Genomic DNA, 26,233 nt, shown 5'->3' on the forward strand with positions numbered 1-26,233 from the left:
GAAAACAAATGCACTGTAATTCAGAATTTGGAAAAATTTTCCATTTTTTTATCACTTGAATTTTGGTTTTTGATTTTAGAATAATTTCTTACCAAACATTACCCAGAAATATGCCGAGCCACAGGGCCCAGATTATGGCCCGCTACCCTGAAGGTTACAGAACGCTCCCGAGGAACAGCAAGACCAGACCTGAAAGCATCTGCAGCGTGAACCCTTCGGGCCACGACAAGACCCTGGGTCCTGGAGCGGAGGAGAAGCGCAGGTCAATGAGAGACGACACCATGTGGCAGCTCTACGAGTGGCAGCAGCGCCAGTTCTACAATAAGCAGAGCACCCTCCCTCGACACAGTACTTTGAGTAGCCCTAAAACCATGGTTAATATTTCTGACCAGACCATGCACTCCATCCCCACGTCACCTTCCCATGGGTCCATGGCTGCTTATCAGGGTTACTCCCCTCAACGCACCTACAGATCAGAGGTGTCCTCGCCCATCCAGAGAGGAGATGTGACGATAGATCGCAGACACAGGGCCCATCACCCTAAGGTAAGGCAAACCATCGCCCATGTTGCTCCCTGCTGGGTAGCTGCTGTGTTTGCTTTCTGGTAGACTGAGCTTTGAAATGCAAGAGACAAGAGAATAGGGAGAAAGTAAGCAAGGCTGGTCTTTGTTACTTAAAAAACTTGTTTTTCTTAATTCTACAGTGTTGAATCTCGCGTATAAAGCCTAACATTGCAACAGAAGCAGTTCTTTTGAGTGATGCATTATGCATTCTTCTCTGCTTGGTAGCGTAGCTCATCAGATCTCCACACAGGTTAAGACCACATGCATTTTTATTGGCTCTTTACACACTTGCAAATTCCACACCTTCCCTCTTCTGGCGTGTGTATAATCTTGTATCAGGTTTATCCTGTTTATTTTAAGGATAAAAGTATTGACCTCATCTTCTAAGCAGCAGAATGTATGGCATAGCGAGATATCTCCCTAAATACCTGATTTAATATTAGGGTCTCAAGAGACCTAGCAGTATGTATAGGAATACATTTTAATAATTAAGACACAGAGATTATTTTCTGTTATTATTTGAACTTAAGTTGGTTTAAGCATTGCTTAGTAAATTATTTGAAGTGGATTCAGAGTGCTTTGATCAGTTAGCCAGTGTGTAGCCAGTTCCCTAATGTCTATCCTGAAGTGAAATAAATGTCCTTTTCTTTTTAATACTAGAAAAGATCTTGCTTTCTGCCACTTTAAAATGTACCTTTTCTTGTTATCCTAGTAACAGGCTGAATCCTTCAGTTTGCATTATTTTGTAAAGCATTTGTTTGATGTTTCCATAAATGTTTGATGGAAATTAATAGATCAATCAGAAATTTTCTTTTGAAGAAAACTTCAGTTTGCCCCCCAAAAGGCTTACTTTGAACTCCATTGCAGCCGTCTTGTCACTTTTTACATCCAAAGGCTGAATTATGATTGATAAAAATAGAAACAATATAATAAGAAAAATCTGTTCCAATATAACTTAGTGTGTGCTTTTAAAGTGGCTAAATTGCATGCTGTCATGGTTACTAGTGTTTTTCATATTCTTAGGCAGAATGTATCTGTTTCAGTAACAAATAGGAGATGAATGTCACTCTCTATTCAGTTCCCAGACAGCTGACTGTCTATCACTACTCCCAACATTGCCAAATGTTTTCTTTTAAGCTGTTCTTTGATCTCCCATGATTTAGATCAGCGGTTCTCAAATTATGGTCTAGACTCCTGGGGTGTTCCCTAAGTGTCCTCATCATACTTCCTGAGAATCTATAAGGTCAAAACTATTTTTAAAATGATAAGGCCCTATTCATTGTACTGCCATTTGTACATTAGTACAAAAGCAACATTGGGTGAATCTGCTAGCGCCTAAGGTAAGACGAGACCTTGGCTCCAAACTGTACTAGGGACATAGTGGGTTTCACGGCTGCACACTTGAATATAAGAATAATAGCAAAAATAATAATAGTAACAATAACAGAGTAGCAGATTACCTTAAGAATCTCCTTGATGAAACGGTAAGAGATAATTTTAGTGAATCTTAACCTTTAATCACATTTCATTCTAATATAGTGTTGAAATAGGATCATACATAAGGTGTATCTTTTGTATACTAAAGTCCAAGTGGTTGATTTCATGGAAAAACATTTACATGATTATTTGAATTGGAAGCTGAACTAACTCCTTTCTTCATGCAACACCATTTATTGGTGGAGGAAGAAACAAATGATAAATATGGTTATTCAGGCTTGGTGTTGACAGACATACTTTCTCAAAGTGAAATGCGAACATGTCACTTCGAGAAAACAACTGGCAATATTTGTCACTAACGACAACATTTGAGTTTTCAAGTAAAAACTGTAATTTTGAAACTCATGTATCTGCCACTCTGAGCTTGATGGCTTTGCGGTGCTTAAAGCTTGGTGGTGATACTAACACTTGTGAATTTTGATACTGTGTACTGAAATGTGACAGCCTTGGGAACATTGCATAACTCACTGAAGCAGCATTTTCTAGATGACCAGTGTTTGATGTGAAAGTCACTTAAAATGCAAATTGACCAGTGGAGGTTAATGCATCAGAATATCAGAAGTTCACTGATAAGATTAACACTTTACAACTATACTTTAAGAAAGTACCACTCATTTTAGCTTTAAAGCAGTATCAAAGATGAATATTGGCATTCAGCCCAAGAAACTACGAAGCTCTCTTCCTATTTCCAAGTATACATATTGAGGTTGAATTTTCTTCACATACTTTTCACCAAGAGATTCTCACCATGGGTTGAGCACCGAAGCTGATGACGTGAAAGATTTGCCAAGCTGAAAAACACTGCCGCCCTTGTCATTAAATTCATTTTTAAAAATATAAAAGGGTCCTGTGACCCATAGGTATGAAAATAGCGAATCCAGTCTAATACAGAATTACCCTGTTCAACATCAGTATTTAAATCACATGAGAAATTTTCATGTCTTTTTATCAGCACTAATAGTAATTTTAAATGGCAGCTTATAATATGAATTTAAGATTTTTCATGACTAACATGGACAAGGAAGAGAAATTCACCACAGAACTATACTGTGCCTTTGTTTTCCTAGCATGTCTATGTACCTGACAGAAGGTCAATGCCAGCTGGCCTAGCTTCACAGTCCGTCAGTCCCCAGAGCCTGCAAGGCAAAACGGTGAGTATGATGTCTTTATTCACTGTATCATGTTTTATTTATGCACTACAGGAAGGCACAGACCTGACATAGTTTTGAAGTGTGCATTTTCCGAGGAGTATCCCCAAGGAAAACCGTTACTGCTTCCCTGGAAGAAATGCTCAGCAGAACCAAGCAGCCATTTCAGTGTCTTAGTGAATCTTTTCCCTAAACTGACCACCTAAACAAAAACTCACATTTTGAAGGTTTGACTGTTTGACTCTTCCTTAGTAGAGCAAACCCAGCAAGCAACCATGAGTAAGTCAGCCTAGGGCCCATTAAGATTTTTTTTCTTGTGAATTTTTATATTTTTAGAGCAAAAAAAAAAAAAAAAAAAAGGACCTAATCTGCATATGTGTGCAGGAAAAGTATCTGCCATGATTGACTGGTCAGTGTTACCTTCACGCTGGGAAGGAGTTAGGTTACCAGAACACCACCCTTCCTTAAGCTGAAGAGAAAAGCTGATTGCATCACTGTGTTTGCTTTCAGTGGCATTCTTTTATCAGGGGAGCTGGCTTTGTTATCAGTAAGTAGTCTCAATGTCTGTGAAAATGTGGTTCTATCACCTGTATAGGTTTTCGTCATCTAAAATTCTCTTGCTACAATAATCAAAACTCACTCATCTGAACATTGTTTTTTTCATCTTCTGCAGGTATAGGTATAAGGAAAACAGTTCCTTGCTTTAAACTCCGTGCAGTTTATTTATTAAGGATTATAAGTATTGCTTGACTAAAAGTGAGAACTTTTAAATGCTGGAATTCTTCAGCATCAGATTGTTTATCTGACATAGAAACTGGCACTAGTCGTAAAATAAATACTAAATGTCCTGTTATGAAACTTTCCTGCCTTGCTCCCTCTAGTGGATATTTGGCATAAAGACTGTTTGCAATCGCCTACTCCCCTCCCAACCCCAGTTAAATATGCCTCTTCCTACTTGGCCTCACAATTTAACTATCTAGCAAACTTACCGATATCTTTTATCCCTTACAAAGAAAAAATAATAATTTTAATAATAAAGTTTACCTCCATAGATAATAAACTAGAATTTCAAGATTTCTTTTTGTGTCAAACATCACTCTGGGTCTTAGAATATCTGAATCTCATATTTGACCCTACCTGCTCCCTGACAAGACCTCAAGAACTAGACGTGATGATCATGACCTGAGGACCATCCTCGAATATTGAGGTCACCAGGTGTGATTGGCTTCAGAACACAAGCAGCTCTTGTTATGCAGTGTCTTAAGTTTCACACCACCAGTATTCTTTTTGACCCCTGGGGAAAAAAAGAAAAAAAAAAAAAAAACATAGTTTCACCTCTATGAATAGATACCCAGTTTTCTGTGTTCTAGTAACAGTAGTTTACGTTTCTGCTGATGCTTTTCCTGTCTGAAGGCAATAATTTTAATATGATTTCAAGTAACATTTTAAAAGACTTCTGTCTCTAAAAAGAATTATATGCAAAATAAAAGGCAAGATCATTAAATGAACAGAAAAGAGCTGACAAAATGCTACAGTGTAGGGAAAGCAAATCCAATTTCTTTTTTTTATTATTATTATTTTTACTTGACAGAGTTATAGACAGTAAGAGAGAGAGACAGAGAGAAAGGTCTTCCTTCCATTGGTTCACTCCCCAAATGGCCACTACGGCCGGAACTGTTACCGTCCGAAGCAAGGAGCCAGGAGCTTCTTCTGGGTCTCCCACATGGGTGCAGGGGCCCAAGGACTTGCGCCATCTTGTACTGCTTTCCCAGGCTACAGTAGAGACCAGATCGGATGTGGAGCAGCCAGGACTAGAACCCAGCACCCATATGGGATGCTGGTACCACAGGCGGAGGATTAACCAAGTGAGCCACAGCGTCGGACCAAGCAAATCCAATTTCAAGAATGCTTTTTGGCGGGATTTTTGGAGTACATCGTGGCCATTAATTGAGTAAATCCTCCTCACCTACCTGCAATTCTTAATAGCAAAGCTCAGAGAAACACCAAGTCATACTTTATGGGCTATACTTCACATTGGCTTGTTAAGGAATTTCACCCGCTGGTGAAATATTTTTTCTTAGGACTGAGAGAAGCCTATCAAGAACCATACTGTGGAAGGAGGGTTTTTGCAGCCATGGAAACCACCTTTTCTTCTTTCTTAAAAAATACAACCCATCTTTGGGTCATGGAAAATGCTGTGAATGTACTCATGGTGACATTCAAAATATAACTGGGAAATAATTAATAGCTCTCAGGTACTAAGATTAGTAATGCAAAAAGATCGTCCAAGTTTTGTATGAATTTTAGTTCTTTGTTATTTAACTTCTGTTGTTTAAAATTGTGTATAGTTGGACATACCAGGTATTAGTTTACTGCTGGGAAAGTTTTTAGACATCTTAATAATGTATTTTCAATAATCTTTTCATAGCTCTTACGTGTACAGTTTATAAAGGTTTTGGGCACTATGAACGTTAAGCATGAAACACCGTTGCAATATCCTCTCGAGTTCTGAGAAGATGCCTTACCACACGGTTGTTTTGCTGTGAAGTAACACTTTTCCTTCTGTTTCTCTAGATGTCTATGCATTTGTGTAGGACCCATCATCATAGTGCCTAGGCATTATGTTTGATGTCAGCCAAAAGAGGAAACTTGCCAAGAAGGCTTGGTTTAATGTCTGTCACTTAAGACAACCATTAATCTGTTTTCCACTGTTTGGATTCTTAAATTGTACCCCCTCAGCCAGAGGAGCTTACGCTGCTGCTAATAAAGCTGAGACGGCAGCAAGCAGAACTGAGCAGTGTCCGGGAGCACACGCTAGCACAGCTCATGCAGCTCAAGCTCGAGGCCCCCAGCCCAAAGGTCAGCCGCCAAGACATCAATGTCGTCTGCCGTCATCACTTCTTTTCAGTGTCGCAGTGTTGAGCATGAGCCCATCCCATCATTAGTGACAACATTAGGCTCTCCTATTGACCCTTTGAGAAGTCACCTTACTTATACATTATTGAGAAAATCCAGGTAGGATGCGTTTGTTCCTAGACACCTCCCCAACCACTTACCCAGCCAACTGTTGGTTGTGAGGCAGAAAATCCATATGGATCTTAAAATAGTGTTTGTTATTCTCTGAATATTTTGTGACCTTGTCCACATCTGCTAAAACAGATGCTGAGAAGTCCTATAATTTCCAGTAAAGTTGAGAAAATTCATTATGGTTGTAATAATACTGCCTTCTACTTGCCAAAGATGAATTTTAAGATCTACCTTTTGGTCTTGATAAAAAAAAAAAAGGCACTCATAAAAACATTTCTCAAAGGGTTTAATAGCCTCTTACTATATGAGAAACATTGAAAGAAGTCTTCCATTGCAGAAAAAAATTAACATGTGGAGCTTCTCACATTCAGTCTGCTGAAGCCATTTGGAAGCGCTTTTCTGCTTGGTAGACTGCTATTTACACGCATGTCACCTTAATTTCTTACAAAAGTAAATATAATTTCATAAAACTTTGAAGTGTCACCGGGACACTTTACACATATGCTTGAAAGTTGTGTGCTGTGATGTCATCAGTTTCATAAGTTCTTTTTTCTTATTTTGAAATTGACTTTTTCACAAATTCTGCGCCCTCTTTCTCTATCCTGTTTTTCCCTTAATTGATGCCTACTAGAATGAAATTCTTTCACATCATCTTCAAAGGAACACCATATATTTGGACCATCAGGTGGGACTCATAAAATTTTCTTACTTTAATACCTGACAGAATTATAAATGTAGTATACTTTTCCAGGCTACTCAGATATTTGTCACTCTGACTTTTTTTGTAGCATGACTTTTGCAAATACAGAATAAGAAATCTCTGATCAGATTAATATACCACAGTAACCAAGGAGAGAGAGTGGTTGGAGAAGCAGGAAGAATGCAAATCCTGGGTTGCTGGAAATTAAAAGCGTGAATTTTCTAGAGTTCTCTCTTACCTGAGTTAAACCCCTACTCATTGCATCCCGTCTTAGCTTATGCTTGACCTAATGAAAGGAACAGGCCCTGAACTGTGAATTTTCCCATTAGAAGGCCAGATGGAGGAGGGGTGCTATATTCCCAAAGGGATGGGTGAGCTGTGAAGCAAAGGTGATCTTGAGTTGCCTGTCTTTATCCCTTGTTTGCTGCCTCCTCCCAGTGTTTGGGCTTTGTCAAGATAGGTAGAGCCAGTTTCCTACATAGCGACCTGCAGTTCGAGCATTAGCTCAGTGTCAGCAGCAGGTGCAACCAGAGAAGGGTGATGTTCAGAAGTGAAAATGGCTGTGAACAAGGACTGACTCTCATGTTTTAGGTTATGAAATGACCTATTAATAGTTAATTTTAATTTGATAGGAATTTTTTTGTTATTAAATAATTTCTTCTAGTGAAAACATCCTTTTCATGTGAATTAAAGAAAAACTTATTTTAGCTTATTTTAAAATACTCAAATTTGAGTATTTTATCAAATACAGATGTTACTACAAGAAAATGCTGTAAGACAAATATTCATTGGATTATAGTCATCTCTGAAACAAAACAAGAGTGTACTTCTTTAGTAATATTTAAAGAGGGGTCTTACATTAGGATAACCTTTAAATCATTTTTCTTAATTTTAAATTAAATTAACTTCATTAATACAAAATTTATGTATTTTTCACAAAATGTTTTAATCATTTTGCCTACTAGAATGCTTTTTTAAAAAATTAGTGTTTCATGTCTCCAAAATCAGATTATTAATCCAGAGGCTCATGCTATAGACATGTAACTGCAGTGTATGTCACATTTTTTGAAAGTAGTCTAATAAAAGCATGTCAGCTAATTAATAGGGAAGTGTGTCTTCCTTCAGAATTCTGTACTGCCAGAAACTCTGGGGAAGGACATGTAAATGTATTAAACAATACCTTCATTTGCTAAGGTGGTTTTTCTGAACTCCCTGTCTTGGGTAGAGCTGTTTTATCCCTTTGTCAAAATGACCCATCCCCCACTGAGGTCACTGTTAATGTCATTCGTCTCTGAGCAGCTTTGCCAGACCTTACATGCTATGCCAGCACTACCTGGTCCCACAGGTAGCGTTAGAAAGTCTCACTGTTACTGGTCTCCTACAGTCTCTGAACATGTCAGCAAAGGTTTTCCAGTAATAAACCTTTTGTTTATATTAGATCCTGAAGTAAAGTTAGGTTATTCCAATTTTTAAATTTTGTGATAAGAAGAAGTACAGATTTGGATTGTTTGAATGATACTCAGACATTGAGATAACACTGTTTCTAGTAGGAAAACTTGGGCCATTTTTAGAAATAATTAGACAATATATAAATGTATGGTGGGAACTTGGCCCAGAAACTCAACTTTTCCAAATGTATGCATTGTTAAGGTTTCCTAAAGAAAATCTGTTTAAATAAATGCTAAAATGTTATGCTTCAAATAATTCCACTTGATATGAATGAAATTATTTACTTTTGAGCTCTCCTATATTTTAAAACACTAGTTATGCTATTAAGTTTCATAAAAATAATTCTTGATAATTTAAAGCTTTAATGAAATGATTTATTCAGTGCAATCATTTCAAGCTTTTAATCTTGTTACTGCCATTAATCAATTTCAAATAACCGGTCTTAAGTATTTGTAGGCATTATTGGTTGCCTGGATTTATAAATCGATTGATCAATTTTATATAACCAGAAACTGGAAAGTGCATTCTAAAATCTGAAAGTCAGAGACGTGGCTCTGGTCACATATTATATTGTATACCAAACCAAGTGAACTTGTGCTAATCAGTTCTCATTTTTTATGCTAATTCTGCTTGTCCTAATCATCACAATAACCTAAGGCCAGCAAACAAAAGGCCAACAGTCTTCCTCTTGCCTTTTGTCAGAGATCACAGTCATCCAAAGGAAAACTTTGATTTCAAGTCTGCTGCTTCCTATCAGCCAGTAATCTCTGAGCTCCTTCAGAAGTAAATTCATTTCTGATACTATTGGATTGTTTATAACAAATAAAGAATGAAAAATTGCCCTAACTGAAATTCTAAAGATTTGCGTTAAACAATCCAAAAATCCTGAGCTATGTTACTTAACTTGAGCTTTAGCAGAATAATTTGGTTTCTCATTATCACCATTAATGAGGACAAGTGATATATTGAAGTAGTTTCAGAATAACAATAGCTATACTAGGATGTGGTAGACTTTTCTTATGTTTTTTTGTTTCAGCTTGAAGTATACAATTCTAGTTTATGTTTTTATAGCCCAGTTAGTGGACTGTTCAAAGTCTACATATAGTAAGACTCTCCCCAGTTAATCATTTCTGTGAATTTTAAGGTAGAATGGCCCCCAGATAGACTTGGGAACCTACAGTAATCCTAACAATATTTGATGCCCCTCACTCAGATTCCCTAATGTCTTAGTAGCTCACTTCCTTCTCATTCAGCTTGGCTATCACTGAATATTAAAGAAACTCTTGGTTACAGAGTGAGTGAAAATTGTCGACTTCATCCAAAAATGTATCTGCCTAATGGATTTATCTTTTACTAGGTGTTTCCATGCTTATTCCTCTGCCTAACAGAAGGTACAAGGGAAAAGGGACAAAATCATAAGTAAAATGTTGTCATAGCTGCATACTTGCCAGAAAGTTGGACATAAATTCCAAATTATCAGCGTTTCCGGTGGAGTCTCCTCCCTCAGAGAACGGTTGTCCTGCTGTAGCTTCTTGAAAGTACCACTGTAAAAATAAGCTGAAAAAAAAAAGTGCCATTGTAACTGGTGCATATTTTATGAGGGAAAAGAGAAAACATTGATATTTTCCTTTCTTCTCAGAATAGGGTAGATCAAGTGTGAGTTTAGAACTATATAGCCCCACTGAGCAAGCATAGAAGCCCCTAAAGGTTCCGTAGAGGCAAACCCAAGTTGTTTGTAACTGACATGGCAGGTTTCCATGGAAGCTTAGCAGAGCTCACATTCAGTTGTAAGATACAGACGCTTGTTGATTGGGCTCCTGTGCCATGTCTTTAATGGCACCCCTGGTGGTTAGACACCCAAACAGGCTACAGACCTAACCCAGTCGTATATCTAAAGACCAGACTCACGGTATTACACACCCTAACCACAGAAAGCATCTCTCAAAAAACGTGTTCTGCTTGCCAAGCCCAGATTTCAGGAACATGTGTCTGCTATCGGGAGTAGGCATTCAAGTTTCCCTGTCTTGCCCCTTATTCGGACATTCCCATGTCAGGAAAGTCTATCGGTTTTGGCTCCTATGGCCTAGACTAGGACTGTTTGGGATGAACAGAGGAATGAAATTGAGGTTTTAGAAACTAGGTCAGGAGCAGAAGAGAAGAACTAGGCAAGGCCTCACAGATGGAGAGCTGGAGGGTGCTGGATCATTTGTGACGGGAATATTAATTGGAATGGGCAGACCACAGCGTGTTCTCGTCCCTCCACCCATTCTCCTCACCCAAATTTAGGCTATGCTCTCCATTTGTTTCTTTCTCCCTCCGTTTCTCTGTCTGCCTTGCCCTATTAGTGACTGAAGAGCAGTGGTGAGGGGGTTGAGTTGATATCCCCGTTTCCTTTTCCCTGCAGCCTTCCTGCCTGCATTCCAGAGTGGGCAATGAGACGCTAGAAACTGGCTGTTGCGGTTTGAACAGGACTTGGCTCCCCCAACTTAGCTGGCGTTCAAACTCCAGAGTGCTAGGCTGGTAGTTAATTGATTCATGTTAACGATTGGTAGATTAGTAGTGGAGATGTATCTAATTAAGGCATCCAGTGGGTGGGCCTAGTGGGAGGTCTTTAGGTCAGTGGGGGCTCCTTGGGTGATGCTTCTTACAAGAAGGATGATTATGTAAGCCAAGTTTGGTCCATCTTTCTCTCTGCCTCCTGACCTGCCATGGGATCACCCATCTGCCCTCAGGCCTCACCAGATAGGGCCAGCTATGCTCTTCCAAACCATAAGCCAAAAGAAGCCTTCTTCCCTGCTAAGTTGCTCCTCTTGGTATTGTGCTTGTAGTAATGAAAAATGGCTTAACGTAGTGACTACAAAGGGGTAGACAGGTAGAGATTTGCAGGATCCGCAGATGTGGAACAGTGCGTCCCACGCTTTTTGTAAGCATGCTGCACACTGTGAGTGAACGAGCATACACCAACCAGCAAATTCTGATTTACCAATCTCTTCAGTAACCAGCATTCCCCCTTAATGCCAGTTGGCTAAAGGACCTTATCCTCAAATTGGCATGGAAAAGCAGGAAGTTTTTCATAACAAACCAGTATGTTGTAGTATGATAAAAGAAAAATCAATTCAAGCATACCTATGTGTTGCATAAAAATATTTGAGGCTTGGAAGAATCAGTAGCTAAATCATTATGTCATATTTTATCAGCATGTATTTTTATTGTTTTATTTTACTTTTTTAAAGATTTGTTTTATTTATTTGAAAGGCAAAGTTACAGAGAGAGAGAGAGATCTTCGATCTGCTGGTTCACTTCCCAAATGCCTACAACAGTGGAACTTGGCCAAGACAAAGCTAGGAACCCAGAACTCCATCCATGTCTCTCATGTGGGGCGATGGCACTTGGGCCATCCTCTGCTGCCTTCCCAAGTACATTAGCAGGGAGTTGGATCAGAAGTGGAACAGCAGCACTCGAGCTGGCCCTCACGTGAGATGGAGGCATCGCAGGTAGCAGCTGAATCTGCTGTACTACAACACCAGCCCCAGCGTATTTTTTTTAAAAATCAGTGTTCCATAGTACCTTTTAGATTTCATGGCATAATTCTTTTTTATAAACAAAGTAATTTTTTAACCCAGTGTTAGAGTACTAGTAACTTCTGGATAAAGTCTACTCTTCTATCATGAGTTGCTATGAACTTCCCTCATTAGCGTGCCTTCTGTATCCTTTCAAGAAACAGCAATGAAAAAGATCTGTGCAGACAGGACTCTGGCAACTTTTAAGCATACTTAATGCCAAGGAAAATGCCAGAAGGAACTATAGACAGGCTTTATGTAGTTGGCACTGAAAACATCCAAGGTAAAAGCACAAGAACACTTATGTGCATTGGGGTTTTTTTGTTCAGGAAAGACAACTTCCCCATGAAGCGCGAAATGCTAACAAGATGATTCAAAAGATTATTGATGACGTTTGTTGTTCAAGTCAATTCAGCAACTTCATTCTGTTAAGCAGGATTCTATTTTCTGAAATATTTCAAGGGATCCTGGAGCTTCTATTTTTAGGGATGATTGAGAGTCATAAAAGGAAGCAGGAGATACAGAATAAGAATTCAGAAAAAGCAAACTAAGGAAACTAGAAAGTTGAGCAAATTTTAACTCTTAACTGTCCCAGACTGGTTATGTGGTACTTGCCTTCTATTGAGAATGATTCTCTCTCTCTCTCTCTCTCTCTCTCTCTCTCTTTCTCACACACACACACACACACACAGTTCCCCGTGTTCCTTTTTTTCTCTCAACATATTTGATGAAGAATTGGGAAAGGGTCAGGGATGAAACCCAGGAACCTTGAGCAGAATCTGACATCACCATGGCAGAACTCTGTCTAGGAAGACTATGTGGACCGTGGATAGATGTATTAGAATTGAGAGTGTGGAAAGACTGAACAGGATATATGTGTTCTGACCCCTTCAGTTGGCCTATCCAATGCCAATGCTAGCGTGGATCTTCTGTTTTGTGCCAGTAATGTCTTTTTTCACCCATCTCAGCTCTAACTGGGGAATTTCCCACTTTCTTAGTGTTCTCTCAGCTGAGAGTTCATCTGTTCATCCTTTCGCCAGTCTTCACTCTGTTCTCTTCATCTCTAGCCTCAGAAAACCAAGCTGTGGGTGTGTGGTCTTCCTTGATTTGGGCTTCTATGCAGGCAGCTTGCTTTGGGAAGTGATGCCAAGGTAGGAGGAAACAAAGTGAGCAGGGAGGGAGGGATTATATTATCAACTGTCCTAGACAACTTGGGTCTCCTCAGATTTGCTCTTGTTGGCAAATGAGTAGAGACACTGCAGAAAGTGACCCTCATGAGCAACAGAAGAGGGAAGCTTTTGTCCTGGCTCCCTGTCTCCCTTGCGGGTGCAGGGGCCCAAGCATTTGGGCCATCCTCCACTGCCTTTCTGGGCCACAGCAGAGAGCTGGACTGGAAGAGGAGCAACCGGGACTAGAACCCAGTGCCCATATGGGATGCTGGCGCTGCAGGTGGAGAATTAACCAAGTGAGCCACAGTGCCGGCCCCTCTCTGTGTAACACTGACTTTCAAATAAATAAATAAATCTTAAATAAAATTTTTTTAAAAAGGGAATGGAGCAGAAGTGGAGCAGCTGGGACTCGAACCAGTGCCCATGCGGGATACAGACATCTCAGGCAGCAGTTTAACACACCATACCTTAGCTCCGGCCCCAACACTGATCTTTCACGGTCTGACTGCCCAGGCTACAGGAGGAACATCAAACGGTGGACCACCCGAAAGCACCCAGAGCATAACAAGCTGCCTTGGCATCCTGCCTGCTCTCCACCACTCTAAAAATGGAAATTATACACATGTATAAAAATGGCAGAATTGAGGAGGAGGTACTGTGGCATAGTAGGAGGCTACGCCTCTGTCTGTAGTTCGGCATCCCATATGGGTTTTGCTTCAAGTCCCTGCTGCTCCACTTCTGATCCAGCTCCCTGCTGATGGCCTGGGAAAGCAGTAGAAGATGGCCCAAGTCCTTGGGCCCCTGCACACATGTGGGAGACCTGGAAGAAGTTCCTGGCTCCTGCTTCAGATTGGTCCAGCTCTGGCCATTGCAGCCATTTGTGAAGTTAGCCAGTGGATGGAAGACCTCTCTCTGTCTCTCCCTCTCATTGTATGTAACTCTGCCTCTCAAATAAATAAATAAATCTTAAAAAAAAAAAAACAAAAAAAAACTTAAAAGTACTTTGAGACTAAAGTTAAATGTACTTTTTTTTAAAGATTTATTTATTTACTTGAAAGTCAGAGTTACGCAGAGAGATAAGGAGAGGCAGAGAGAGAGAGAGAGGTCTTCCATCTGCTGGTTCACTCTCCAGTCAGCTGCAATGGCTGGAGCTGTGCCGATCTGAAGCCAGGAGCCAGGAGCTTCTTCCAGGTCTCTTACGTGGATGCAGGGGCCCAAGCACTTCGGCCATCTTCAACTACTTTCCCAGGCCATAGCAAAGAGCTGGATCCGAAGTGGAGCAGCCAGGACGTAAACTGGCACCTACATGGGATGCCGGCACTGCAGGCATCAGCTTTACCCGCTGTACCACAGTGCTGGCCCAAATGTACTTTTCTTTTTTTTAAATTTATTTATTTTATTTGAAAAGCAGAGTTACAGAGAGGGAGAGAGAGGAAGAGAGTGAGAGAGGTCTTCTATCCACTGGTTCACTCCCCAGATGGCAGCAATGGCCAGAGCAGTAATGATTCGAAGCCAGGAGCTTCTTCTGGGTCTCCCTGCAGTTTCAGGGGCCCAAGGATTTGGACCATCTTTTATTGCTTTCCCAGGCCATAACAGAGAGCTAGATCTGAAATAGAGCTGCCGGGACCCAAACTGGCACCCATATGGGATACTGGCACTGCAGGCGGCGGCTTTACCGGCTATGCCACAGCGCTGGCCCCATTAAATATACTTTTAAGCCAGTTTTACTGGAAATAGGAAACTCATGAGCGTCTAGAACTCTGGACTTGTGTTCTTGCTGATTACATGTTTATGTTGTGATTAGGAGAATAAAAGCCACCGTACTCCTAACACACCTGAGCTGGTTACTGTGGCAACCCACCCTCCAGTGCCTTTCTTCTGAGTTGTTGCATTTGCATACATGTGGCAGTGTCTGCTTTTCACACCCAGGTTTTGTTGGGTGTCCTCACCACTTTGTGTACAGTAGCTTGGATCTTGTTTTCCTGGTTTGGGATGAGTTCCTTAACTTTAAGCCTTGGTTTTCACATTTGTAATGGGATGATAGTGCAGGCCTCTTTGGGTTGTTGAGGATTCGTTGAGATAGAAGCCGTAGACTTCTTTGCACAGTGAGAGACACTAACTAGTAAGCCCTCAGAAAATGGGAACTCTTCTCGGACTGCTGCAGTTGAAATTATTTAATCTCTGTAAAGCTCCTGGTACGTATTATGTGTTTCAGCTAACTCAGGACCTTCTACAAACTGCCTTTTCCCTACAGAGTCAAGGCTTAGTCCCCACCCCCAACCTTGAAAGAGACCCTCTTCTCCAGCCATGGCCTCCCCCAGCCTCTGGGCTGTTCCATGCGTGGGACCCAGGTCTCTTCACTGTCATGTACGGCATCCTGCTTGCATCTCAGACACAGCCTCTGCAGTAGATGCGCCGGTTACTTTTATCCTCATTTAGTCAGGTGCAACAACAACCAAAATCAAGAGGCTGGGATAAAGACATCTTATTAATGAATTTCCTGCCCATATTCCCGCCCCCTTTATTTTGACTGGCTTGGAAATTAGTGGGAGTTGCTGTGTTGGAGTTCTCTGCTGCTGCTGCTGTTACCTGAGGAACATCAGCTCCTGGTGATGGCTTTAATGAAACAAGAAGGAAAACTTTATACTTACAAAAGGAAATAACCCTGTGGCCCAGATTTTGCTTCTATCTTAATTGTTGTTGTTGTTGTTGTTTTTCCTTCCAGAAAAGTTACCCATTCTGCAAAGATTTCGGGAGCTAAGTATGAGGCAGGATGTTAGTGCTTAGGGAGTTGGATTCTTGCATGATTTTCAAAGCCCAGGAAGGAAATAGAGTTGAGCATAAATGCCAAAAACATTGACCTAAGGGTGTCATTATGTAGTTAAAACATAAGCTGAATAAATCTTTGAATTAATGGTAGGAATTCAGCTACTTGGTGCCATTTGTAACTCTAACAACATAATTACTGTTAATAAAATCCAAGTCCTTGTATTTAGAAGATACTTAAATTTGATTTAAAGCTCAAATATATTTTCAAGTAGATTTAGCCATGGCAAGAACAAATACCTTTTTGGCTAAAAGAGATGTTTGATTTTTGCTTTGAGATTATTTTGTCTCTTAAAAATGGCAAATTTCGGTGTATCCTTAAACTATTCTCAAAGAAGAGAAAAATGTGACTGTTTCAAGTGTTGCTTTCTATAATGAAGCATTTTCTAAAAAATGCACCTTGAGGTCTTTCAATGTTTCCTGTTGCCTGTGGATGCTAGGAATAAACATATTTTAGTAGCATCAGACAATCTATTGAAGTCAAAGGAATAATGGTTAGAAAAGGGCCATTAAACAAGGAAAGAGATAAAGCTGCCAAAGTTAAAAATGAGATCTGTAGAGATTATCCAGTAACCAGCCAATAAGTAAATCATTTGGAAAGGCTCTACCCCAGCCCTTCTAAGTTTTCTTCAAAAAATAGCTTTGTTCACTAAAGGACAAGGAAATACCATATAGTCTAGCTACATCTTTTAAATCAACAATGAGGCTTCTGAATATGTTAGTGGTAACATGTTTCCAAAACTTCACTTTTAGAAACTAAAAACTAGCATGGATAGTTTATTCAGTGTGCTTTGTAATTACTGAAATAACCTCCATACCATCACTGCCCCTTCAGTTAATAAAGGATCTTACTTACATTCTTCTATTAGAGAAGTCACTTCAAATTTCCCTGCTTCCTGTTAAACAAAGAGTGGTTTCAATAGGTAGCCATAGCCTTCAATCTCAGGTTCCCAGACTTTCACATGCGCCTACAGAAACAGTGGAGAGCATTTACACAGTTGTTGTCTAAATGACCTGTGTATAAAGATCCCTGCATTCCCCAGAGCCTCTCCCTGGGCATGTCAAATTCTTTAGCCTTTTGGTTTTGCCACACATCTTAAGAGTTTATTGAGCTAGACAGGGGAGGGCATTCTTGAGAAATGGACTCTTCCATGATTAGGCTATAAGGGGTTTTTTTTTTGCTATTGTTAAGACAGAATCCCAACTTTAAAAAAAAATATTTTCCTAAGGAGTCATTAAGAACACGGGGAAAAGTCTGTTTTCCATTTAAATGGAAAATGACAGCCCAAAGATGGGCCCTCCCCATAGTTATCAGTGAAGGACAAAAGCTCTGTGGGGTGGGTAGAGATCGTCCAGACTGCTTGCAATTTGCAGTTGGCGCAGAATTCAGACTGCAGGAAATTCAGTCATTAAGACAGAGCTTGGGCAAATGAGGTTCAGATAAGGGGGAAGTCATACTCATTTTGCTGGTTTAGAATTTCTAGACCTGTTATATCATATGATAGGAACTAGCCACATATGGCCATTTAAGTTAGTTGCATTTGCATGAAAATAAAAATTCCTTTCCCTAGTCAAACTAGCCCAATGTCAAGTGCTGAATAGCTACTCATGGCAAGTGTAAAGCACCACACTGCATACATAGAACATTTCTGTGGTCACGGGAAGTTCCCTTGGAGCACTAGGTGGTCTATTATATAAACTTCTTCTAATTTTTATGTTCACTGGTTCACTCCCCCAAAAGCCTGCAATGGCCAGGGTTGGACCAGGCTGAAGAGGGAAGCCAGGAACTCTGGTTGGGTCTCCTAGGAACCTAGTTAACTTGAGACATCACCACTGCCTCCCAGGTTCTGCATAATCAGGAGGCTAGTCAGGAGTCATAGCTGGGTACCAAACCCAGGTATTCAGATAAGGGACATACATGGGCATCTTAATCACTAAGCTAACCATCCTTTCCCTAAAACTGTTTTTAAAAGAACAGTTAAGCCACTGTTTAGTCACTTACTACATAGGGTTTAGAGGATTTCTTTTTTCCTTTTTCTTTATTGTTTGAAAGGCAGAGTTAGAGAGAGGACTTCCATCCACTGGTTCACTCCCTAAATGGCTGTAACAGCCGGGGCTGGGCCAGGCCAAAGCCAGGAGCCTGGAGCTTCCTCCGGGTCTCCCACGCGGGTAACACTTGGGCTATCTTCTACTGCTTTTCCCAAGCCATTGGCAGGGAGCTGGATCAGAAATGGAGCAACTGGCTCTCAAACCGGCACCCATATGGAATGCCGGTGTTACAGGTGGAGCTTAACCCACTACACCACAACACTGGCCCCAGAACTAATCTTTTCTAAGGATAAATTATATGAGAGACCATTTTCTTGCCTTCACTTGGTGGTAACCTTTCTCCTCCCTGCTTCTCACCCCCAGTTATTCAAGAGCATTTACTAATGAGTCAGAATATCCTGTTATTTTCTGCATTCAGAGCTGATCTAATTCCTACAGAGATGGAGACTTTGAAACAGGTACTAAGAAGTTGTTAGAACAACTGGCAATTGCAAATTAGATTCTTGTATAACACCTCACATCCCCATTAGTTCTACTGAGTCACACTAATATCATTAATTTAAAAATTAAGTTGATTTTTTAAAAGGGAGTTAAATCTGTTAATGTATGGCTTCAGGCAAAGACAACAGGAAAGTATTTTAATCTAGATGTAATACTTAGGCTTAGATGCTCAGACATTTTTCATCTTTTGATAGTTGTACCATTGTCTTGACCAGCACCCAGTACCAAATCCTTCTCAAGGACGGCTCCAATCAGTGCCAGGGCAAGACTGTGGTTCCGAAGCACTGACTTCTCAGCGCTGCCAGGAATCTTGAGAAAGACAGGAAGTGCATTGCTCAAGGCTCTCTCTCCCCAAGCCCTGCTCAGAATTGCCAGGTCCTGCTTTTTTTTTTATTTCCTTAGGTAGGTAGGTCCTTTTTTTTTTTTTTTTTTTTTTTAAACAGGGGAAGGAGCAGTTGTGTGAGTGGTTTTTTGTTTTGTGTGGGTGGTTTGTTGTTTTTTTGTTTTTTTGTTTTTTTTCAGTTAAGTTGGAGAACTATTGAGATATATTCTTTTAAGAAACACTAACGAAAGAAAAAAGCCTAGGTGTTCTGAAGCAGAAGACAGTGCGCTCACCCGGAGGCTGCTCTTGTGAACTCTGACCCTGCCGGGAGGGAGCTAGACCTACAGAGGCTGAGCCAGGCCCTGCCCTCACACAGCTTGTTACTTGTGTCAGCTGAGAAGTTCTGCTGGAGATTTTAGCAAGTATGGTTATAGAATCCCATTCACTGTTTTTGAAGGTGGGGTTGTAAGGTCCAGATATTCCTATTAGCCCAGCATTCCTCAAAACTGAAAAAGAAGCTAGGGTTAGGTACCAGATTTTCTTAAGAGTTTTTGTAAGCATTTGGATTTCAAAAATTCAACTGAAAATAGGTGTTTTTGTAGTGAACAAATGCGTTGGCGTTACTTAAGTGTATTTCCAAGGTGTTCCACGTATGTTTTCTTATGCAATGCTGAAATTAATCACAAAAATTGTGTAATGCCTAAATTATACATTCTCTTTTGTTATGAAATAGTGAGCATTTTATAATAGCTTTGTAATTTAACAATTAACTAAAACCCAAGCCTATATTAGATATTACTTCAAAGAAGAAATTAAAGCTGGAATCCAGACATCAAATTCATTTTCGGTAAATTATTAAACATCCTACATGTACTAATTAGCCTTTCTCTTACTCTGATTTCTCAAAACAAAATATAAGGCCTGGCACTGTTTCTCAGCAGATTAAACCACCATCTACAGCACCAGCATCCTATATGGTCTCTGGTTTGAGTCCCGCCTGCTCCACTTCCAATCCAGCTCCCGGCTAATGCACCTAAGAAAGCAGTGGAGGATGGCCTAAGTGCTTGAGCCTCTGCACCCACATAGGAGACTCAGATGAAGCTCCTGGCTCCTGGCTTCAGCCTGACCATGCGCCGGTCATTGTGGGCACTTGAGGAGTGAACCAGAGGGTAGAAGATCTCTCTCCTCTCTCTGTCTCTCCCATTCACATTATAACTTTGACTTTCAAATAAATAAATAAATCTTTAGAGAAAAAATACATAGGCTGTTAACTATCATAACAGTTTCTAGGATTCTCATAGACCATAAAAGAATCAGTGTATGGGTCATTGTGGCTCATTAATCACCACGAAGATGCTAGTTAGAGAACTAGGGTAAAAGATATATGGGAACTCTTTGTATTACTACCTCACAATTTTAGTTTTGTAGATTTAAAACTTCTGAAATGAGGTTTTTTTAAAATAAAATACATATAGAATATTTCAAAGTTAGTGAAGGGAACCACTAGCCTATTTCTAGAGTATATTTGGAAATACTTAATAATAGCAAAACTCCCCTTGTATTGGACCCTGATTAGCATATTTAATTGACATCTGCTGTTACAGGTCATATGCAGGAAGTAAGCCACCACATTCAAGACCACTAACCTGCCCATTTATCAGGGAATTGGAGCATCTATTCTTTTAAAGATCCCCAAGTGATCCTAATGTGGATTAAGAACCATTGATCTAAACAGACTTGAACATTATTTCAGATGCAGCCAGTAGTAAAAAGGAAAAGAGGTATCACAAGGTGGTCATAAGTATTTACAAATCAGTTACAGAGCTTGATTTTTTCAGTTCGTTAACCTTTCTTCCATTAAGTGCTAGTGTGGTTACAGATGCAGAAGACAGAGGAAAGGTAGTGAGAACAGAGCTCTAGAATAGACCTCCGTGCATGGAAGCTCACTTCACTGGAGGACTCCAGCCTGGCTCTTCTACCTTGGCCCCTGCCTTGAACATATGAAAACAGGGTGCTGTCTTGAGTTTTTCTTTTTCTTTCTTTTTTTTTTAATGGTACGTACAAGAGGAAAGATTTTTGGGGGTTTTTTATTTGTTTTTTGTTTTTTAAGATTCATTTGAAAGGCAGAGTTATGGAGAGAGAGAGAGAAAGTGTATGTGAGAGACTTTTATCCACTGGTGCACACCCCCATTTGCTGCAACAGCCGAAGCTGGGCTGATCCAAAGCCAGGAGCCAAGAGCTTCTTCCAGGTCTCCCACATAGGTGCAGGGCCCAAACACTCAAGCCATTCTCTGCTGCTTTCCCAGGCACATGAACAAGAAGCTGGATTGGATATGGAACAACTGAGACTTGAACCAGCACCCAAATGCCAGTGATATAAGCACAGCTTTACCTGCTACGCCACAATGCCAGCCCCCAACATGAGTGTTTCTTTTTTTTTTTTTTAAAGATTTATTTATTTATTTGAAAGTCAGAGTTATACAGAGAGAGGAGAGAGAGAGAGAGAGAGAGAGAGGTCTTCCATCCAATGGTTCACTCCGCTCCTCATCGGGCGGAGCTGCGCCTTTCCAAAGCCAGGAGCCAGGAGCTTCTTCCAGGTCTCCCACGCGGGTGCAGGGGCCCAAGGACCTGGGCTATCTCCCACTGCTTTCCCAGGCCACAGCAGAGAGATGAATCAGAAGTGGAGCTGCCGGGTCTCGAACCGACGCCCATATGGGATGCTGGTGCTTCAGGCCAGTGCGTTAACCTGCTGTGCCACAGCGCCAGCCCCATCATCATGAGTGTTTCTTAGCCACTCTGTGTCACCATGGGGTGTTTGCTGGAACATATGGTTTCATTAATTTGGTTTTATTTCAGCTTTATATAATTTTTATCCATGACTCTTTATTAACTTTTTTTATTGGAAAAGCAATATCTACTCAATGTGGAAATTTTAGGAAATGTGAAGAAATATAGGGAAAGAAAAATACAGATTATCCACACTGCCACAAGTTAAAATAATTGCTAACCTTTTTCATTTCTTTTGTTTACTTATTTATCCACTTCCAAAGGTGCCTTCCTGTTTTAGTGTTAGCGAACTTAATCTGTATATATTTCAAATATTTAACTCGAGAAATGATTTCCAAGACACTCTGCAGTTTGTAATTTTAGATGTTCTTTCTGCTTTTAGTTTTTCTGTACCTGAGTCAGTTTCTTCTTCCAAAGATGTCTTCTCATTGACTAAATATGTAATGATCTTTGATACATAAGCTCAACATCCCTATAAATAGGTGTATATTTAGCCTCACCAAGTGCTGCACTAAATAAGGAGTGAGTGATACCATTTGACACAGCGGCTCATTTCGCTACTTTCTGAGACTTGGCAGGCAATTTCAGTTTGACCTTGAGTGTCCTTTACATTTGGATACTGTCCAATCTCCATTATTTCTTAGTACATTCATGCTCTGGACCACCTCACCTTCTACTCCCCAGAATCTCTGAGGTAGTAGTGGTTCTAGACAAAACTGTTTTGAAAATTAAAATTATATTGTGCTAAAAATAGATAGATAAGGAACTTGTATTATTCGAACTTTGTGTCAGTGCAGTAAAATATACCAAAAGAAAAAGCAGCTATGCTTTATTCTAAGATCAGTATTTGATGATGATAAAATAACTAACACTCCCTTATAAAACCTAGAGAGAACTTTAAAAATATAAAGAGGTCTGGAATTTTTATAAGAGTTTATTGTTCTAAAGGAAAATTTAATATGTAATTATGTATTTATAAGCTACTTTCTAACTTGTAAAAACTTGATCCTGTGCTACAGTGTTTCATATGTACAGAGGATATCACTTACCCATAAAAGCCTTGAGGCCTTATTGAGTAACATCGCGGGAAAAAATAAGACTTTAATTCACCCTAACGTTTGTTTCCAAATACTGAAATTATAATTAATTAGCTAATTAATTGATCTGACAGGTAAAATTACTTTCTAGTGATAGAGCTTGGATGGATATCTAGGAGAGAGGAGAAGGTACAGATTGGTGGTAATGGACATGAAGGTCGGTGGAAGGGGTCTTCATCTTGCTTGTGGTGATTGCATGGGTGTACACTTCTGTCAAAAGTCATTGACCTATACAGCTAAGATTTGTGAATTTATCCTTCAGTGAAACTGGTTTTAAAAAAATCCCTCTAGCCCAAAAAGAGGTTGTGGATACATAGATTGGAATATAATGGCTTAGCTGAATGAAACTTTTAACTGGGATACTATAAAATGGCATGCATGTGCTTTCTTACCTGAATGGACAAAGGGTAGAAAAGTCACAGGAGATTTCTAATTTGACAACCAAATAAACTTTGTTGTGTAAAGCATTGCTAACTAGGTTGAGGACAAAATTATCCAAGCGTAGTTTTCAAAGTTTAGTTTTGTCTCATATTGTACATTTATTAAGGTTAATTAACTTGTGTTATGTATGCTTAGCTAAATCATTGAAGTCGAATTTGTTAACCATGATAGAAATTATTTTTCTATAATAAGGGTGATTCAAATTATTTAGCCAGGTGTCACAAATTAAAACTATGAACAGACCTATCTACTTATGAATAGTAAAAATTTTCTTGGCCTTTTACTTTGTAATAGTGATCATCTTTTGAGTATTTTGAGTACAGAGCCGGCTAAAACAAATTCTTCTAGAGGCAGTAATTAAGTGCAGCATAGCTGGAAATGTAAAACATGGTTCAGCCTACCTGTGTGAGAGCTTAGGAGATACACTGAGTGTTTGCTGAACATGGTTAGTTGGAATGCCCTTGACTAAATCTGCATATGCTCTTAAACTGTGAGGACAATCAAAAGAGTATGTGTAAGTGTCTGTCAAGCCTAATTTCAATAAGATGTGTGGTTAAATGGCAGGATATGTTGAATATTAAAATTTTGATGTTTGTAGAAAACTAGATTTTTTTTCCGATTAATCTTGTAAAGAACTGAATATCATTTCACCTTTATTGCTGAATAAGTAATCAGTTCAGTGATGCCATTTTCGTCCAAGTTCATAGGTTATCACTCTTCAGTTTGTCCTTGAAGTGTGATGCTTACTCAGTTTATCCTAGTGAATGTTGAAATATGCTATTCACTGAATATTATTATAATGTAAAACCTTGTTGTGGCAATATTGCCATTAATAAGCTTTTGGGTAACCTTGGTAGTATTTTACAGCATTTAATGCTTGTCTGAAATGGTTTGTATAAATTAAATTGTACATCCATGGGGTGATATGTGAACTGCACTATCAGGAAGATATTAAAGTAGAGGCTATATTTACAGTGTCGTCTTTCAAATCTAGCTATGCTGTAAACTGATGTTTGCTGTATGCTCCTCCTGATTTGAAATAGATGAAAGAAAATGAACCTATTATCACCATGGTTCACACAATGATTGAGAACTCGGCGCTAAGACCACAACTGTACCAGCAAGTAAGGTCTTGGACAGTGAATGATACTGCTTTCTCATCTGCAAACCCCTCAGTGATACTTTTGGTTTACCCTCAGATTCACTCATCGCATCGGTGTTTTACTCATTTTATTTTTTGTTTCTGTTTTTTTGTTTCTGTTTTTTTTTGAAACCCACAACTCATCCATGCTTTTCAAGATGCTGCAGTCTTCTTAGCATGGCTTCGCTGAACGTGTTGCCGTTGAATATTAAGTGTGCCATTTTCCTGAAGTTTTTGTATAGAGTATCTGATTGCTACATACTTGGAGGTCTGCAGTACATGTGCAAATTTTTTCACTAGATTATCATGTATTTTTATTAATTCCAAGAGCATTACAACTGATGTTTAGGGAAAACCCTCTGTAAAAATATTTTCTTTTCAAGGCAGTCCTCCATACCCACCTCTGTGTCTCAGGAATAGATTGTATTTGTATGGGTGTTATGTAAATCTTGTTTGTGTACTAGATGGGGTAAAATCTAAACATAGCCATTTCTTTAACAGACTGGGAGCCTCTTCTCCCCGTGTGGTTACCATTCCTGCAAGGTGATCAGGAGAATCCTTCTTTGCCCTGTCCTTTTCTCTAATTCAAACTACGTGTCATGGAGTTGCCTGGCATTGATTTAGGAACTTTGATAATCTGCAGATCTGCAAAAGAAGTCATACACATTTCTCTCCAGCTTTGTTGTTTTTCATAGTCTCGGTGTTCCTAGCTGTGTGTTTCACAACGTCAGCTTCTTTCCACTTCAACTCCCTCAGGTTACTCTGACCTATGATCTGTTCAAATATTTTAAAATCATGCAGAAGAAGATTAACTAACATGAAAAATGAATACGGATTTTGATTAAAATACCTAAAAGCACCTAGAAAAAAGGAAGCACCTTAAGCTCACGTTGGCTTTCAAGGCCTTTGGTTTGATGGTTTTGGGTCTGTACCTTGGGGCCGTGCTACTGGGAAATTGCTAAGAGTTGGTGAAATGCCTCTTTCATTTTTGAGCCCAGGTTAGAAAATATTTAAATTACATTATGTGCTTCAAATAGTCTTTAATTTGCAATTAAGAGTACACAAGATACTAAATATTTAAAGTTAAACAGCTTTACTTTTCAAAAGAAAGTTCTTTTCTGAAAGTCACCATATTGTAGAACTATAACACTCCATTTCAAAGTGCCACTCTGAGAACATTAACATTCGCTCTAAAATTGATACCATTTTCAGTGCCAGAAAGCAGTCAGTAAAACATTAGCATTTTATATGGCTAAATTGACATGAGAACAAAGGTATTTTAATGTAATAGGCTATGTTTTCATTTTCACATTTTTAAAAATTTATTTATTTGAAAGAGCTAGAGAGAGACAAACAGAGGTCTTCCATCTGCTGATTCGCTCCTCAAGTGGTCACAACAGCCAGGGCAGAGCTAGGCCAAAGCCAGGAGCTAGGAACTCCATATTGGTCTCCAACATGAGTGAAAGATATCCAAGTACTTGAGCTGTCTTCCTCTGCCTTCCTAGGTACAATAGCAGGAAGGTAGATTGGAAACAGAGCAGCCAGGACTAGAACCAACATATGGGATACCAGCATCACAAGTGGTAGCTTAACCCACAGCACTACAATGCCAGCCCTTCGCATATTTTAGATAAGAATGATAGTCTCAATTTTTTTTTATCATAGTCAGCATTCAAGGTTGATAATGTAGAGCTCACTGATGATTTAAGTTACTCATTTACACTAAATGTTCTGATTGGAGTCTTTCAGTGTGCAGATGTCCAAGACTGACCTTACATATGTAGCATCACTGGCCTTGAATACTAAAAGAACAATAGATGTGTAGAGATATATTTCTGCATATTAATACTTGAAAGAAGGAAACTATAGTTGCACAACAGGGAGATCTGAGGGTCTGATGGCAGCTATGCCTGGGTGTGGCCAAGCAGCCAGTTAGCAGGAAGTCAATATTAACCC

General features: G+C 39.6%; 1 protein-coding gene across 7 annotated transcripts in view; it reads left to right on the top strand.

The window, feature by feature from the left end:
- Positions 1 to 26,233, top strand: part of PLEKHA5 (pleckstrin homology domain containing A5) — a 260,060-nt gene that overhangs the window by 179,983 nt on the left and 53,844 nt on the right. For all 7 annotated transcript variants that reach the window (XM_062194901.1, XM_062194893.1, XM_062194895.1 and 4 more), the window contains 2 exons: positions 80 to 545; positions 3,128 to 3,211. In XM_062194901.1, coding sequence (XP_062050885.1) covers positions 80 to 545; positions 3,128 to 3,211 — 550 coding nt within the window. The remainder of the gene's footprint in view (positions 1 to 79; positions 546 to 3,127; positions 3,212 to 26,233) is intronic.

This window comes from Lepus europaeus, chromosome 6 (assembly GCF_033115175.1).
Source record: "Lepus europaeus isolate LE1 chromosome 6, mLepTim1.pri, whole genome shotgun sequence".
Classification (NCBI taxonomy): domain Eukaryota; kingdom Metazoa; phylum Chordata; class Mammalia; order Lagomorpha; family Leporidae; genus Lepus; species Lepus europaeus.